This window comes from Simochromis diagramma, unplaced genomic scaffold, assembly GCF_900408965.1.
Source record: "Simochromis diagramma unplaced genomic scaffold, fSimDia1.1 OVJJ01000641.1, whole genome shotgun sequence".
Lineage (NCBI taxonomy): Eukaryota > Metazoa > Chordata > Actinopteri > Cichliformes > Cichlidae > Simochromis > Simochromis diagramma.
Window position 1 is genome coordinate 283510 of NW_024387440.1, and position 15387 is coordinate 298896.

General features: G+C 42.7%; 3 protein-coding genes across 5 annotated transcripts; 2 read left to right on the forward strand and 1 right to left on the reverse strand.

Annotated features, from left to right (window-relative positions):
- The first annotated feature begins 914 nt into the window (after positions 1-914).
- LOC120722516 (motile sperm domain-containing protein 1-like) lies at positions 915-3607 on the forward strand. 3 transcript variants are annotated; one of them, XM_040013529.1, is made up of 6 exons: positions 915-1024; positions 1793-2072; positions 2155-2230; positions 2309-2526; positions 2635-2790; positions 3316-3607. In XM_040013529.1, the coding sequence occupies exons 2-6, from the start codon at positions 1868-1870 to the stop codon at positions 3342-3344; spliced, it is 684 nt and encodes a 227-aa protein (XP_039869463.1). In that variant the 5' UTR covers positions 915-1024; positions 1793-1867; the 3' UTR covers positions 3345-3607. The 3 variants fall into 3 exon arrangements, with proteins under 3 accessions (XP_039869463.1, XP_039869464.1, XP_039869465.1); XM_040013530.1 differs by lacking the exon at positions 915-1024 and adding an exon at positions 1039-1329; XM_040013531.1 differs by lacking the exon at positions 915-1024 and adding an exon at positions 1354-1535.
- A 1139-nt stretch (positions 3608-4746) lies between these two features.
- Positions 4747-10606, forward strand: LOC120722510 (zinc finger protein 239-like). Its single transcript, XM_040013521.1, has 2 exons — positions 4747-4945; positions 8986-10606. The coding sequence occupies exons 1-2, from the start codon at positions 4874-4876 to the stop codon at positions 10042-10044; spliced, it is 1131 nt and encodes a 376-aa protein (XP_039869455.1). The 5' UTR covers positions 4747-4873; the 3' UTR covers positions 10045-10606.
- A 333-nt stretch (positions 10607-10939) lies between these two features.
- LOC120722517 lies at positions 10940-13684 on the reverse strand. Its single transcript, XM_040013532.1, has 7 exons — positions 13489-13684; positions 13349-13408; positions 13003-13095; positions 12555-12596; positions 12429-12458; positions 12192-12353; positions 10940-11689 (listed from the first exon to the last, which is right to left on the reverse strand). The coding sequence occupies exons 1-7, from the start codon at positions 13540-13542 to the stop codon at positions 11447-11449; spliced, it is 684 nt and encodes a 227-aa protein (XP_039869466.1). The 5' UTR covers positions 13543-13684; the 3' UTR covers positions 10940-11446.
- Positions 13685-15387: the final 1703 nt, after the last annotated feature.

Here is a 15387-nt window from a genome sequence, read left to right on the forward strand (position 1 = left end):
CGTGCTCCGTTCATGGTCTCCTTTTAAACTCCTCCATCCGAACTCTACTAATCAACTAATACAGCGAAGTTAATGACGTACAGCGTATATCAGATATTTAGAAGGCTGTAGTCTTTAACTTACTGATGTTATATTAAAAAGAAAAATGTTATCTTAAACATTTTGGCATTTGGCATGCAATAAATTACACACGTGAAGTTGATTATGAATTCGTCATCATTTGACCAAAAACATGTTTATACAGACTGATACTTGAAACGATGACGAGCCTTTTGATAAAGAGGCCCTACTCAACTAAAAATTCGTGCATGGCATTCTTATGTCTTTCATTTCCGAGAGAACTTGAATGCCGCAGATGCTACAACGCTAGTTATTTAAATTAAGTATATCTATAAATATGCAGAAAACATAAATTTAAAAGTGTATAACTGGTAGGACGTTATATAAATGTTTAGTTTTTTTTAAATAAGGAAACTAAAAGCCACAATTATTTGTTAAATAATTTATTGCTTATAATGTTGTACCATTGTAATGAGATGAGATGATAGCCTTTATTTGTCAGTTGCAGTTGCCCACCGAGAAGACAGACCTTGCCGACCGTACAGGTCAGGGAGGTAGCAAAGGAAAAAAACAGTGAAATGTGTAACACATAAGGATAATCCAGAAAGATAAGGGAAGGAGACGGTGAAAGACGCGTCCGCCCCCTCCGAGAGCCAAAGAAAGAAAGCATTTTCTTGTAGCATGGTTGAAACATTGTAGCAACCATTGTTGTACCATTTTCTTGAATATTATGGCTTTTATACATCCAAAATGATTTCTTGTTTAGTTTCAGAATTAAAAATGAATTACAACTGTTGCCACCATCATATCAGCTTAAACACAGCGTCAAACTAAGGAGTCTGATGTGACACACAAAACAACAGAAGGCTGGGACTCTTTCCGAACGCTCATTGGTTTAGAGCTAGAGAGGGGGAGGGATTTATTATAAGCAACAGCTTGCTGAGGAAGTAGATCCGGGGCAGCGGTGAGTAGAAACACTGAGCAGTTTTATTTCTGTTTTTTTTTTTTTTTTACCGGATTAAACTCCCATAAAACGCCTCGGTGTGACCGTCCGGCTGCCGGAGATCATATCGCGGAGCTGGCGACAGTTTCTGCTGCGTCACGTTACCGGTGTTTTGGCGAGTGATTGGGCAGCTAGCGTTAGCAAACAGCAGGAAGCTCACTAACAGAAAGTCTGTTAGTGAAGTTTTTCGGAGTCTTTTACACAGAGATCCAGAAATAAACAATTTATACTACAGGCTGGCAGCGGAGGGATACACAGGAGCTGAGGTACTTATTTATGAGGCGTTACCTGTGTTTGTTCTCCACTGTTTACATGCTGGGTCCTGTTTGTTTAGGGAAGGAAACGAGGAGCTAGAGAAGTAAACACGGAAACAGAGAAGGAAGGGAAGAAGCACAGAAGGATAAGAGGAGGTAGAGAAGTAAACAAAGAAACAGAAGGAAGGAAAGACGTACAGAAGGCAGCAAGGTATCGGGTAAGAATCATGGTGGCAGAGAAAGAGCAGGAAGGAGGGATATGAGGAAGGAAAAAAGGAGTTGGTAAATAAAGGGGGCAGGGTGGAAATGAGGACACAGAAAGGACGAGGAGGAGGGGAAAAAGTAGGGAGAGGTAACAAGGAGGCATTGTACAAAATAAGGAGACAGAGGAGGAACCAAGGAGCCACAACCTAGGAAAGAGAAACTTTTTTTCTCCTCGTTAAATGATTTTTTTTTTGTCTCGCTGTGGTGGTAGGCGGTGTTACCTCTAGGTATCCAATGACAGCTCTCCGATCATGTCCGCGGGCGGGGCTCCACACAGAGCGGACTAATGAGGAGGAGGCAGAGCCATGACGGGCGAGGAGACGAGGGGGGGTCGGCGGTGGCAGGGGAGCAGAGCGTGGCGGTGGGGGGCGTGCCACGTCTTGCCGTCTTCCTGTTCCCCTCGGAGATGGTGTTCTACGCCGAGCAGAGGAGCTCCCATAGGAGGGTGCTGACCCTCTACAACCCCTACAACTTCAGCCTCAGCTTCAAGAGTGAGTGCAGCCATGTTTAGGCCCTGGTCACGCCGCCACTGGCTCTAACAGCCTCTAACAGCCTCTCTCTCTGTCCTCACAGTGTGGTGCACGGCGCCCTCGTTCTACAGGGTGGTGGAAGCAGAGGGCAACATCCGGGCCAAGTCCTGCGTCGACCTGTGAGTGTTTCAAACTTTGTTTAAAACTTAATCCATAACGACGCTCACATGCAATCAAGTATTTTGTTTTCCTGTCAGGGTCGTGCGTCACCTGGACGTCTCCCCCAGACACTGGGGCCGCAGGGACCGGTTCCGCATGGAGGTGAGGGGTGGAGGCCAGGTGGGACGACGGGAGATTTGGGCGGAGCTTAGAGGAGGACAAGAGGAAGAGGAGCAAAGAGGAGGTCAACAAAGGGCGCTGCCCCATCCTACTTCTCAGCTCCTGCCCACACAGGCACACCTGCCTGCCTGCACAGGTAAGGCACCATGGAGTGCTCTGATTGGTTCCTGCAGCAGTGCATTCGCGGGTTCAGAGTGAGTTGATCTTACTAATGATGTTTCTGTGTGTGTGTCTGCGTCTGCAGCTGTGCGCAGCGCGTCTCAGTGGGCGGTGTGTGTGGCTGTGGCGGTGCTGTGTGTCACAGTGTTGATGCTCCCCCTGCACACTGACAGCAACTCGCTGGTTCCACGCTGGCTGCACGTCTCCACCAATCAGAAGCTGGTCTGCGCCTACACACTGGGTAACACCATGCACACACACATACACACGCACACACACACACACATCTGTATGACCTGAGAGAGAGGGGAGGCAGGAGCAAATGAGACAGTGGGAAAGTAAGCAAAAAGAAAGTAAAGAAGGAGATAGAGAAGGAAACAAGGAAGTAGAGAAGAACAGTTATAGGTGAAGAAAGGAGGAATCTAGGGACAGTTAAGGAAATGAGAAGTCAGAGCAGAAAGGAAGGAGTCTCAGAAGGAAATGTGGAGATAAAGAAGCAAACAAGAAAATAGAAAAGGAAATAAGGAAGCGGAAAAGAAACTAGATATAGAGAAGGAATTAGGAGAGAAGGGCAGGAACGAAAAGGAAACAAGAATGTAGTTGGAGGGAAAACGAAGGAGATAAGGAGGTAGAAAAGGAAATGAGATGGTGGATAAGGGAACGAGAAGTTGAAGATTCAGAAGTACATAAAAACATACAAAGAAGGAGGCAGAAAAGGAAATGAGGAGGTAGAGAATGAAGCAGTGATGCTGTGGTTGTCTCGCAGGTCTTGTTACCATGGTGTTTCTACGGTGACGTCATGCTGCAGCGACCTGTGGCCTCACCGTCGTCCACACAGGAGGAGCCCTCAAACGATTGTCATGGGACAGCGAGTAGCGTGTTCAAAAAAGCTTTATTTAAACGTGTCGACGGAGCGGACGGAGTCATCGACCACTGACGAACAGTTGGATACGAGCGCCGTGAGAAGAAATGGACGTTAAACCGACGAACGTGTGACAAAGCTGTGATGCTGCGTAAATAAAATGATTGTAAATAAAAACAGAAAGTGATGATTTTAAGAGGATTCAAGTCTTTATTTAACTGTAAACAGAACAACACAACATCATCTTTGACCAGAGTGTACTCACACGTTTAAATAAAGTTTTTACAGAAGCTCAGTGAGCCGCAGATTTCCCATCCATGAACCTGAACCCTGAATGCAGTGATAAACACACAATGGCTCTGAAGGACAAGTTTCCCCTGAAGTCTGATATTTCATATTAAACAAGGAGCCGTTCTGACAGGTTAAAAACATTTAAAAGAATAAACGTAGGAAAGAAAAACAATGAATTAATAAAAAAAGATTATAATCTGTGTCACAGATGAGGCTCACTCCAGATTAATGTAAAGAAACAAACTCTCAGATTTATTTTCACCTCATTTAGAAGGTGATTTACACCTGCTGAGTGAAGCACACGAGGAGGAAGAAGGAAATAAGGAAGGAAGGAAGGAAATAAGTCCAGAATGAGATTCCAACACTTTACCATCGGAGATGTTTGTCAATAAAGAAATACACAAGGGGCCTGTTTCAATATGTGTACTTGTGCGTACTTGCATTCTCGTGTACTCGTGATACGTCATCAGTCCAGAACCCAAACGCGGCAATGGCGGAGGAGCGCGGCTAAAACTTTTAAATATTACTCTTTCTGGGTCGCAAAATAAAATTTTAAGTTATTTTGAAGTGAGAATGTAGCTGTGTAAGCTTCAAATATCTGCTCGATTTATCAACATATCACATATTTCCAAACGTGCTCCGACGTTTTCCGAGACATCGGTTACCCACCAGCTCCATATACATTTTGGGGCATGTATTCTGTAATCTGTAATGGAATACATTTTAAAAGTAACCTTCCCAACACTGCCCACCAGCTCCATAGCAGACCGAGAGGTCGGCACATCGTTTTCAACCCTCCCATGGTCTTTCACTACTCAGGTTAAACATGATATATGAGTCTCTTAGGTAACTTCGAAATGTTAATGTTTGGTTTATTTCAGTGTTTTCTTTGTTCCTGAGTCAATCGGTTTGGCTGAGATTAAAGTTAAGCTTCATAACATGTTAATCACAGTTGAATTAAGAGAGTAAAAACTCCGGACCTGTGACATCATCAAGTACGCTGTACAAATCGCTAGTCTGTGCGTGCCGGACTCTTGGGACACGCGTACTTGAGGAAGGGCCATGGGAGTGTTTTTGTTCTTCTCGCGTTATTTTTTAGTCACCGCGAGAGTTGGAGAGAGTACTGAGACGAGCTGCTGAGTTTTGGCGGAACAGGAGCAGAGTAGGAATAATGGAGGAGGAAAGCCGGGACACGGAGAACAGCAACGGAGAGGAGTTCTCCTCAGCTCGCGCTGAGCTACAGGTGAGAGGTTATCACAGCTGAAAGAGGACGTGAAGGGACACGAGGGACTTCCTGTTCAGGCTTTAACTTTGACAGAAGAAAGGAGACAAAACAACCATCGGGACACAGCCGCGCAGTTTAAGAAAACGATGTGCGCGTCTGCATCAGAACTTACGGTCCAAGCTGTAGACTCCGTCAGGAATGCATGGGGCGTTTAGGTGCACCTCGTAAACTCAGCAATCGTCCTCCCAGAAGCCGTGGTGGTTATTTAAACGGCTTTAAAAGTGGTATTATTATTATCAGGTAACAATTTGAGTTTTTTAATGTTTTAATGCGGAATTGAATGGATAATATTGGAATTCTAGATTCAAATGTGTTCATGGCCATAAAACATAATAAAAACACGGGAAAGGCTGATGAAGAAACTGCATCTGCTCTATAACTACAGGTTAGTGCATCTGTACGGAGAAAGAGTCAGATTGTTCTTATAGCTCTTTTGCACTACATCTATTTCACACTTAAATTTTGTCTTCATTTATTTATTTATACTATTTGTATTTTGTCTGTTCTATTTATAAATATTAACCAGGCATCTGTGTGTGGATAGCAAAGAAAGAATTTCAATACACAGAGAAATTCTTTGTACATATGACAATAAACGCTTGAATCCTGAATCACTAAAGACAGTTTTTAATGCCACCAACAGCTATGCGCTTAATATGCAAGATGATCGTCTCTGCAGTTGTTATCACGCTCTGCAGGCGTTTGCAGTCCATAGCAGTAGTGCTGCTGTACCATGCAGTGATGCAGCTGGTCAGTGTGCTCTCCACAATGCAGTCTCTAAGAGCATCCACAGAGTTTTGTTGTGTCAAAAAACTGGCAGCAAGGACTGAGTTTATGATCTCTGAGCTAAACTTGCAAAACTCTTAATAATGTAGCGAGAACACATGGTTCAATACAAAAATGCTGGAGATGCAGCTTGAAAATTGCACAAAATAGAGTGGAATGAAGTAATGGAAACGACAAAGCTAATGATAATTATTCTTTTTAAATTGAATAAAGTAATTCTGTTGATTCCATGCTGTATTAATTGTGTTTCAGGTTGCTTTAGTTTCAGGCCTGCTTCTGTGTAGTCAAAGAATGTGAGCAGCTAGCATAGAAAGGGGAGTAGACCAAGGTGAGCGAGATAAGATGGGGAGACAGTGGTGTCACCATAGAGATGGAGAGAGAAAAGTACTAGGAGTTTGTCATAGAGAGCAGCTTCCACGAAGAGTGCATCCCTTTGTTTAGCCAGACCTCGCCCATAGAGAGCTCTTAGCTGCTTGGTCTCCAGATATGTGTTCACTGAATGCTTGGAAAATAAAGAGTGTTATATGAAGTTCTTGTCTCTGTTTGATCTCTACCATCAAAACAATCTGTGAAGTTGGCGAACTTCAACAATAGTTTATTAGAAAACAGCTTAGAGAAAGTGGAGAAGCTCAGACAAAACTAAACAAATAAATAATAAATATAATAATAGAGCGGGGGGTGATGTCCACACATAATGTACTCGCACTAGTTTCTCCCTGCAGAGGAAACACAAGACAGTCAGACACACACACACATCACTCCACTAGTGCACAAACTCAAAAAGTAGATTAGATTAGAACAGGATGTTCTGAACACAACACCCTGTTTGTTATCAGATGGATACTCAGTAGGTGAGGCCATAAATAAATGTCCCGTAGAGCTACTCTGTTGTAATCTTACAGTATTTATTAACTTTAAATACTCCAGTGTGAATTACTTTGTGGTCAGCTGTTCCAAAGTTTGTGAGTGGAGGATCTCTGAGTTTGGACTCGAGAGAAAGTCAGAAACAAAAACATTGTTTCAGCCTGGGAGCCAAACTACTTTTGTGTTCAGTTTTATGTAGAGCTGGGCGATATAAGATTTTTTCATATCACGTTTAAGTTTCAAAATAGAACAAACAAAACAGACTACTAAATTGTCAATTTCACTTAAAAACAAAATATTAATTCTAAAAATAAATCTTAGTTTGTTTTACAGAAGAACAGACAAAACTGACTAACTTTTGTCAATGTCAAATAAACTGAGAACTAAAAGGAAATTCTCAATCTCTCCTTGTTGTATAGCTTAGCTTTTCAAACAGTTTTAACAGTTACTTTATTCTGACAAAAGCCGAATGACGAATTAGCGCTTCCAGTCAGAGACTGAGCTGCACCGCTTTATTGTATTTCCAGACTTGCTTTCGGCACATTTACAGTGCACGCTACTCTGTTTTTTGTCAGACTTGAAATAGCCGAAATACCTTCACACTACGGAACTTCTATGGCTCTTCTGTTCGACAATCTCTCCGGCATTGGAACCATCATCTGTTTTCTCTTCAGTCACGCTTTTGGTTGATTTTTCTCTAGTCGGCACACTCATTTCCTCCATTACCCGGGCGGTACGGCGGCTGGCTGCTTCCCAAATAAATACACATGTGCAGCTTGGCACTTGTGCTGTACGTAACAAGTCACGTGACGTGACGCTGCGGCTGTGATTGGTTCGGGTCTGCGCTACTTAATTTGGATTGGCTGTTGTTCTTTTTTTTTTTTTTTTTAAGAGGACAAGAGAGATGTGGCCTATCGCAATAGTTTAACTTTTCTATCGAGAAAGTTATTTCGCAATACATAACGTTATCGTTCTATCGCCCAGCTCTGGTTATCCTCCCTCAGCTAAACATGTTCTACAATGAAGGAGAGAGGAAGAAATTAGGCAGGGAGGGAACAGGGAAGGAAAGGGGGTGAGATGGGAGAGAAGTAAACATGGAGAGAGAGAGAAAGAAATGAGGAGGTAGAGATGGACCTATACTGTACTATATAGACTCATTACATGCAATGCTAGATATTTCCAGCCTTTATTTGTTAGTATTTTGGTGATTATGGCTTATAGTTTATGAAAACTCCAAATTCAAAAGCTCAAAAAATTAGAATATTGTTCAATATTTTAGGCTCAAAGTGTCACACTCTAATCAGCTTATTAAACCAAAACACCTGCAAAGGGTTCCTGAACCTTGAAATGGTCTCTTAGTCTGGTTTAGTAGGAATCACAATCATGGGGGAGACCGCTGACCTGACAGTTGTGCAGAAAACCATCATTAACACATTCCATAAGAAGGGAAAGCCTCAAAAAGCAATTGCATAAGAAGTTGGGTGTTTCTGAAGTGCTATTTCAAAGCACATTAATAGAAAGTTATGTGGAAGGGAAAAGTGTGGAAGATAAAGGTGCACTGTGCTTTATTAAGTCCAGAGTAAATGCAGCCATCTACCAGGACATTTTGGAGCATGTTATGCTTTCTTCTGCCGACGAGCTTTATGGAGATGCTGACTTCATTTTGGAGCAGGAATTGGCACCTGCCCACACTGCCAAAAGATCCAAAACCTGGTCCAATGACCGTGGGAATGCTGTGCTTGATTGGTCAGCAAACCTGAAACCTGACCTGAAACCCATAGAGAATCTATGGGGCATTACCAAGAGAAAGATGAGAGACATGAGACTGAACAATGCATCCTGGTCTTCACAGCACCTCAGCAGTGCCACAGGCTGATTGCATCCATGCCACGCCGCATTGAATCAGTAATTCATGCAAAAGGGGCCCAAACCAAGTACTGAGTACATAAGCATGATTATACTTTTCAGAGCTCTGACATTTCTGTATTTAAAATCCTTGTTTTATTGATTTCATGTAATATTCTAATTTTCTAATTTTGGGCTTCTCATAAGCTGTAACCCATAATCATTAAAATTATAACAAATAAAGGGTTTTAAATATCTTGCTTTGCAATGTCTATCCTATTATTAGGTTCAGCTTTTAAACTAAATGATTGAAATAAATGAAATTTTGCACGATATTCGAATTTTTCAAGTTCCACATGTATTTCTCCTCCCTTTTTCCATCCGCCCTCCTCCACCAGGTTTCAAAGCTCAGTCCCAGCATTTTATGAACCTGTGTGTTGTCTCTGTAATTACATTCACCTTGTTGTACCAAATTGTCCTTCTTTTTTCCTCTTTTGCCATAGAAACGTGGTGGCCACAAGAGACCCAGACATCATGGCTCCCAGCACCATGACAACGCCTCAAACAAGAATCGGAAGATTCACATGGATGACAAACAGTACAGCTGTGATCAATGCCCATCCACTTTCGCTCGACTGCAGACTTTCTTAACGCACCAGCGTGTTCACACAGGAGAGAGACCGTACAGCTGTGACACATGTGGCTCAGCTTTCACTCAGTTGTCTCATCTGAGGAGGCACGAGCGAAGTCACATTGGGAAGAAACCATACAGGTGTGATCAGTGCCCTTCCACTTTCACTCAACTAAGTGGTTTCTTGATCCACCAGCGTGTTCACACAGGAGAGAGACCGTACAGCTGTGACACATGTGGCTCAGCTTTCACTCAGTCGTCCCATCTGAGGAAGCACAAACGAAGTCACACCGGGGAGAGGCCATACAGCTGTGATCAGTGTGGTCAGACTTTTACTCTAAAATGTAGTCTGAACACTCACTGCATACGTTTGCACACAGCAGAGAAACCATACAGCTGCGACCAGTGTGGTAAAAGTTTTGCATTGAAATTTTCCCTGAAAGTCCACCAGCAAATCCACACCAGAGAGAGTCCGCCCTGGTGTGAGGAGTGTGGAAAACCTTTTTCTCACACGTGCTCCCTTAAAAATCATCAAAGAGTTATCATTGGAGAAAGGCCGTACAGCTGCGACAAGTGTGGGAAAAGTTTCAAGCAGAAATGTATTTTACAAAAACACAGAAAAACTCACACTGGAGAGAAGCCATACAACTGTGAGGAGTGCGGGCAGAGTTTCACCCGCCCGTGCTCTCTGAGGAAACATCAGCGTATCCATACAGGAGAAAGACCGTACAGCTGTGATGAGTGTGGGAAAGCCTTCAGTCGGCAGTTCAGCCTGACATGTCACATGCGAATCCATACAGGAGAAAAACCATACTGGTGTGAGGACTGCGGGCAAATGTTCCGTCACAAGGGCACCTTCAAACAACACCAAGAACAACATCAGAACAGGACAGAGAACTTGGAGCCGGGATCAGCAGAAGTCTCTTTATAAAAGAACCATTTCATGTTTCATGTAGAAGATTTTCAGGTCTTCTTCCTTTTTACTGTCTGCAGTGGAATTCTGTATGAGTTTGTTCTATTGTTCAGAACATCATAAACACATTTGTGTGGTCTGCTTGTTGCAGTGTGCTGCTGTGAGGGGGGAAAAAACGCGGAACAACAGAAATGAATAACTTTCTGTTGCACTCTTAAATTAATACTGTGAATAATACCTATGGGAGATTTAAAAACAAACAAACAAACACCCAATTAAAGACGAAAAACTTTTATTTAATGTAGGCACAGAAAATGAGACTGACCAGAACCCACCTCCACAAAATTGCTGTAAAACCAGAGGAGAAGATGTCCTCAGGGATCCACAGACCACCAGGAGCTGCTCACAGTTCTGCATATCGGGCATTTCAGAGCCCCCAATCAAAACCCTTTGCTCCTGTTAGGACGATAAATGGCACACTTCTTCCTTAAGGACCACAAACTTGTGCTTCCTGTAGAAGCTGCCCTGATCCTGCCTTTTTCTGAAGCTATGTTGTTACAGTACTGAACCACTACCTGGAGAAAAAAAACCCTAAAACGAAGTAAAACTGCATTTATTTTACTTTGTTTTTTCTGCTGCAAAGTAAAGTTTGTTTCCTTTTCAGGGCCTGTAAAATGAAATCATTAACCTCATTAATGTTTATTATAATGTTTGTTGACAAAAAAATAAAGGGATGGGAACCAGTCTGGTCCTTTCTGTAAGTTTCAAAGAAAATAACCTAAATATCTAAACATGTCACAGCTCTCTTTGTCATCTGAGTTTTATTGTGTAAAAAATCAGAAAAAAAATATCTAAAACTAATAAAAACTGACCTGAAATCAGCAAAATGACTAAAAATAAACCAAAAAGATTCAGGTGAATGAGTCTAAATCACAGTGCAGTCAAACATGCAGCTGCTTGAGACTCCACAATTTTATTAACAATTTCAATAATTACAGTGGATCAAGCATGGTGATATTTAAATGGAAAAGCAACAGGACTGGAGTTCATGAAAAATTTAAACTTTTTATTACCAAACAGTGACAAGGCACAGATGTGAAGTTTAGTTTAATAAATGTTCAGGCTCAAACAGAAAAAACAAAACATGGGAACACGTTTATTTACAGTCAAACTCAGCTGATTGTTTCAGGTTAAACTGCTGGGATCCAAACAGAGGCTGATACCTCTGCGTCAATTCACTGTGTGATGATCTGCTTTCATGCTCAGTGCTCATTAAAACTTCAGAGCTTGATTGATTGGGACAGTTAAACATTTAACATGTGGAGCTCCATGTTCTGTGACGCTTCAGTAGTTAATAATAATAATAATAATCGCATCATTTACTGGTTAATAAGTGATCATAACAATGGGGGGATAGTCTCTACAGCCCCAGCTCAAGCCCCGCCTCATTTTCATGGAGGCCTTGGTCAGGCACGTCAAAGGTCAGCCCGGCCTCTCGCTCAATGCTGTCACCCCACAGTCGCAGGAACTCAGAGTTTTCCTCTCTGGCACCGCCCACGTCGCCAACTTCAGACACGCCTCCCTCTGCAGCCACTTCTGAAATCAGACCGGGTTCTCTGTGCCGAGGTCGTGTCAAGAGGTGGTGGAAGGTCATCAGCAAAGGCTGGTAGGGGGCGGGGTCATAAAAGAAAGGGGGGAGTCACACTAGAGTTGATTTATTTTGTAGAACCTAAAGGAGCCAAGAAGACGACGAGCTGACTTGAGGGGGAGGCTGAGTTAGTTTCATAGACCCAACCAGGAGACCTGGGACAAGCCCACCTAATGTGTTATCATTACACTTTCATCAATCAGAGATCAGTTTGAACCAGCTGTGCTTTCAGTCTCGTCTCAGCTCGTTTTTTTTTAAAGTTTTATTGCTGTAAGTCATGTGACCTGCACAGGACTGCAGACAGAAATAACCTAAAACCTGACAGGTGTATATTTTTATATTAGCATCCATCAACATCAATGTAACAAAATATAATAGATATAATATGTAATAGAATATAACATAATTTAAGCTGTCTGCGCCCCAGAGTCTCACTCATCTGATCTTCCAGACGATCAGATCAAACATTCTTGTTTAAAGTATTGCCCAGGTGTGTGTGATGTCACTGTGATGTCACCCTGTGTTGGCTCTCCACGCTGTCCTCTCCATCTCTGGTGTCTCTCTCTCCGTCGCCTTCTTGCTCGCCCGCTCTCTCTCCCAGTAAAACTAGCTCATTGATCCACAGGCTGGTGCTGGTGGTGCTGTTGGTGTCACTGGGAGGCTGGAGGAGCTCCTCACTCTGACACACACAGACACACATTTAACATTTAATCTCATTAAAATAAGCTTTATTTACATCAAAGTGACGGCTCACCTCCTGAGAGGAGTCCACCTGCTCCACAGCCTGCAGGATATGACATAACACACGTCATGACATCACACATTGTAGCACAGTAAGAGTGACGATATTTGTTTACGGAGCTGAGTGTGTGTGTGTTACCGTGTTCTCCAGGTTCTGCCGTTCTCGCACCATTTGTGGACCCTGTAAACATCAACCAAACGGACTGATTCAGTCACTCTGTCCTTAATAACCACAGCTGATTGGTCACATGGCACAGTGACGCTCATTTTAACACTGCAGGTTCTCTTTTCATCTACAAGGTAAAAAACTACAAATAAGAAAAAACTCAGCACGTGTCAGGACGTAATGACTGCAGATGGAGGACATATTATAAAATTATTTCTGATGGATGCTGCTGAGGTTTTTGAATAATGTACCATTTTATGTTGTGATCATTTAACAAGATATAGCAGATATTTGCATTAGCTGGACTGCAGGACCAGACTCCGTTCAGTTTTTACCAAATTAAAGATTTTACCAGACTCTAACCTCAAAGCTGCAAATAGACTCAGAGTATACAGTGAGATTGTGTTGTAACTCAGGTCACCTCTGAACTCTGGCTTGACTCCGAGGAAACTGATGAAGAAGAGGAGGAGGAGGAGGAAGTGATCTTCTGAGCGGGGTCAGGAGGGGCCGAAGGCTGCAGACACACAGTGATGTTAGAAACTGAAGATGCTTTAATGTAAGGAAGGCAGTAGGGTTTCATCTGGATACAGATGTTACAGCGTGTGTGGGAAACACAAGGCTCAGGCTGAAGAAATAGCTGCATCAATATCTGCCTGAAGAAAACACCTCAAAATACAAGTTTACTACAACTCTGATGGACTCTACTGCTCTAGCTGTAGCCACATAGAACTGAGAGTACTCTGTGTACTTGTACTGCACTGACTCACTGCTGTTTGGTCCACTTGGCTCTGCAGGAGGAGCTGAAGGCTGTGGAGGTCTCCTGGAAGCTGCAGACAAAAACAAACACGTCTCAGAGTCACAGATGAGCCTCATGTCTCATGAACTGACCAGTATGATCCAGCCTTACTGGCACAGCCTGGTTCTGATCCAGCAGGCTGACGATCATCAGAAGCAGCCACATCGTAACAAGCTCTCGGGGCGGTCCTGGAGGTCCGGGGTAATCCTGGTCCTGTGGGGGGTCCTGCAGGTTCTGACCGAGTCTTGCTCTGCTCCGTCTGTTTTATTGCGTGTTTGGCAGGAAGTGTCATGTCATCATGTCGCCCTCAGTCCCTGCCCCCCTCCCACGGATGTTACGCCCATCAAGAGAAACATCAACAACAACAACAGGCTGATTTATACTGGCAGGGAGTGTCTCTGTGTGTGAGAGCAAGTGTTCACTGCAGTAAGGGTGTGATGTGAAAGCAGTCATGCAGATGTTTTATTGTTTCTTCTGATGGAAGCAGCTGTTTAACATGGCGAAGCTCAAAGTGCTTCCATCCTGCTTTAATGGGGAGAAATCAAACCTCAGGACACATTTGGATGTTTGTGGTTCCTCAGGTGTGTCGAGGCCCTTCATTAGTCCAGAGCTCCGCCCTCTGATCCAGGACTTTGGGTTTATTTTGTATAGTTTAACTTTTATTTAACTGATGATGTCAGAGGAAGCGAAATAAGATAAAGAAAAAGTATCAGGATTAAAAGTACTTCCAGATGAGGTGTGTGTGTGTGTGTCAGATTCATGGAGCTGCGGTGAACCAACACAACAACACATCCAGCTGGCAGTAAACACATTTCACAACCAGCAGGACTTCCTGCCACATAACCACACGACACCAGAGAGAGAGGAAGCCAAGTGTTACAGAAGAGGCTCAACAATAAACCAGATTAGACACAACCATCAGTTTCATAATAAATTCTACTTTAATATTCATCGTCCTATCACAGTTCACCTTTTTTTTAATCATCTCAGGTCTGACTTCTTAGTAGGAATGATGGGAATTTTAAGATCCTGCAGTTCAAATAATTTATTTAAATGAATGAAGGTGCGGCTGTTTTTTAGAATTGTTTTAAAATCCCATTGAAAGTAGAAAACTTTGTGAGTCCAGTCCTTCCCGTTTCATGGTGAGTATCTGGTCATGTGACTTGTGAGTTTGGCCTGCTGGAATAAACTTTATCCACCAACATGTGGTCTTTATTATGAAAAGCACGAGTTTACACACCAAAGAACCCAAACCTTTCTAATAGCAACTGGCTTGCTTTTATACTCTACCTGATTCAGGTGAGCCTCTTGTATAACCCATATCTGGGAAACCAAGCAAACCAAATGACACACTGATCATCCACGTAAGCAAACATCAAAGCACAACCCATGGAAGACTTATTTATATACGCACAAAGTCCCACAAATAATTCAATTACACATACACTTCAGTCAATTATATATAAATTAGAAACACCTTAACCAAACTCCCCTAAGCTGGCCCACTGGTTTATTCTAAGAGCTCATAAGCAGCTGATTGAGCTGCTCTTACTCGTTTGCTCCTGTAAAAGAAGTGACCAGGAAAAGATGAGTACAGCAAACACACTTCTCTTAAATACATGTTTGAGGAATTTAGGTTTACAAGACAAATGATGAACTGCAATCAGCTGCCACTCAGGTTCTTCTTCCTGACACAGGATGGATGTCAGGTCCCTCCAGATGTTTCTTCACCTTCCATAAAAATGTCAAATTCGATAAACCTAATACAGAATCACCAAACCATAAACGTTTCTTTTTCATGTAACCTTTTAAGTCCCTCAAACATATAAAAATACATTCATTTATTTATTATTTATTTACAATTAAAATACAGGCAAGCGTAGTGGAACACCTGGGTCTCCATTACATGGCTCTATGAAAATGGACTTTCAGGATGGATGCTGGATGGAAAGGATGGAAGTTTTTGGGTGTCAGATTTGGAGGATTGGAGAAAACAAAGTACATGGTGTA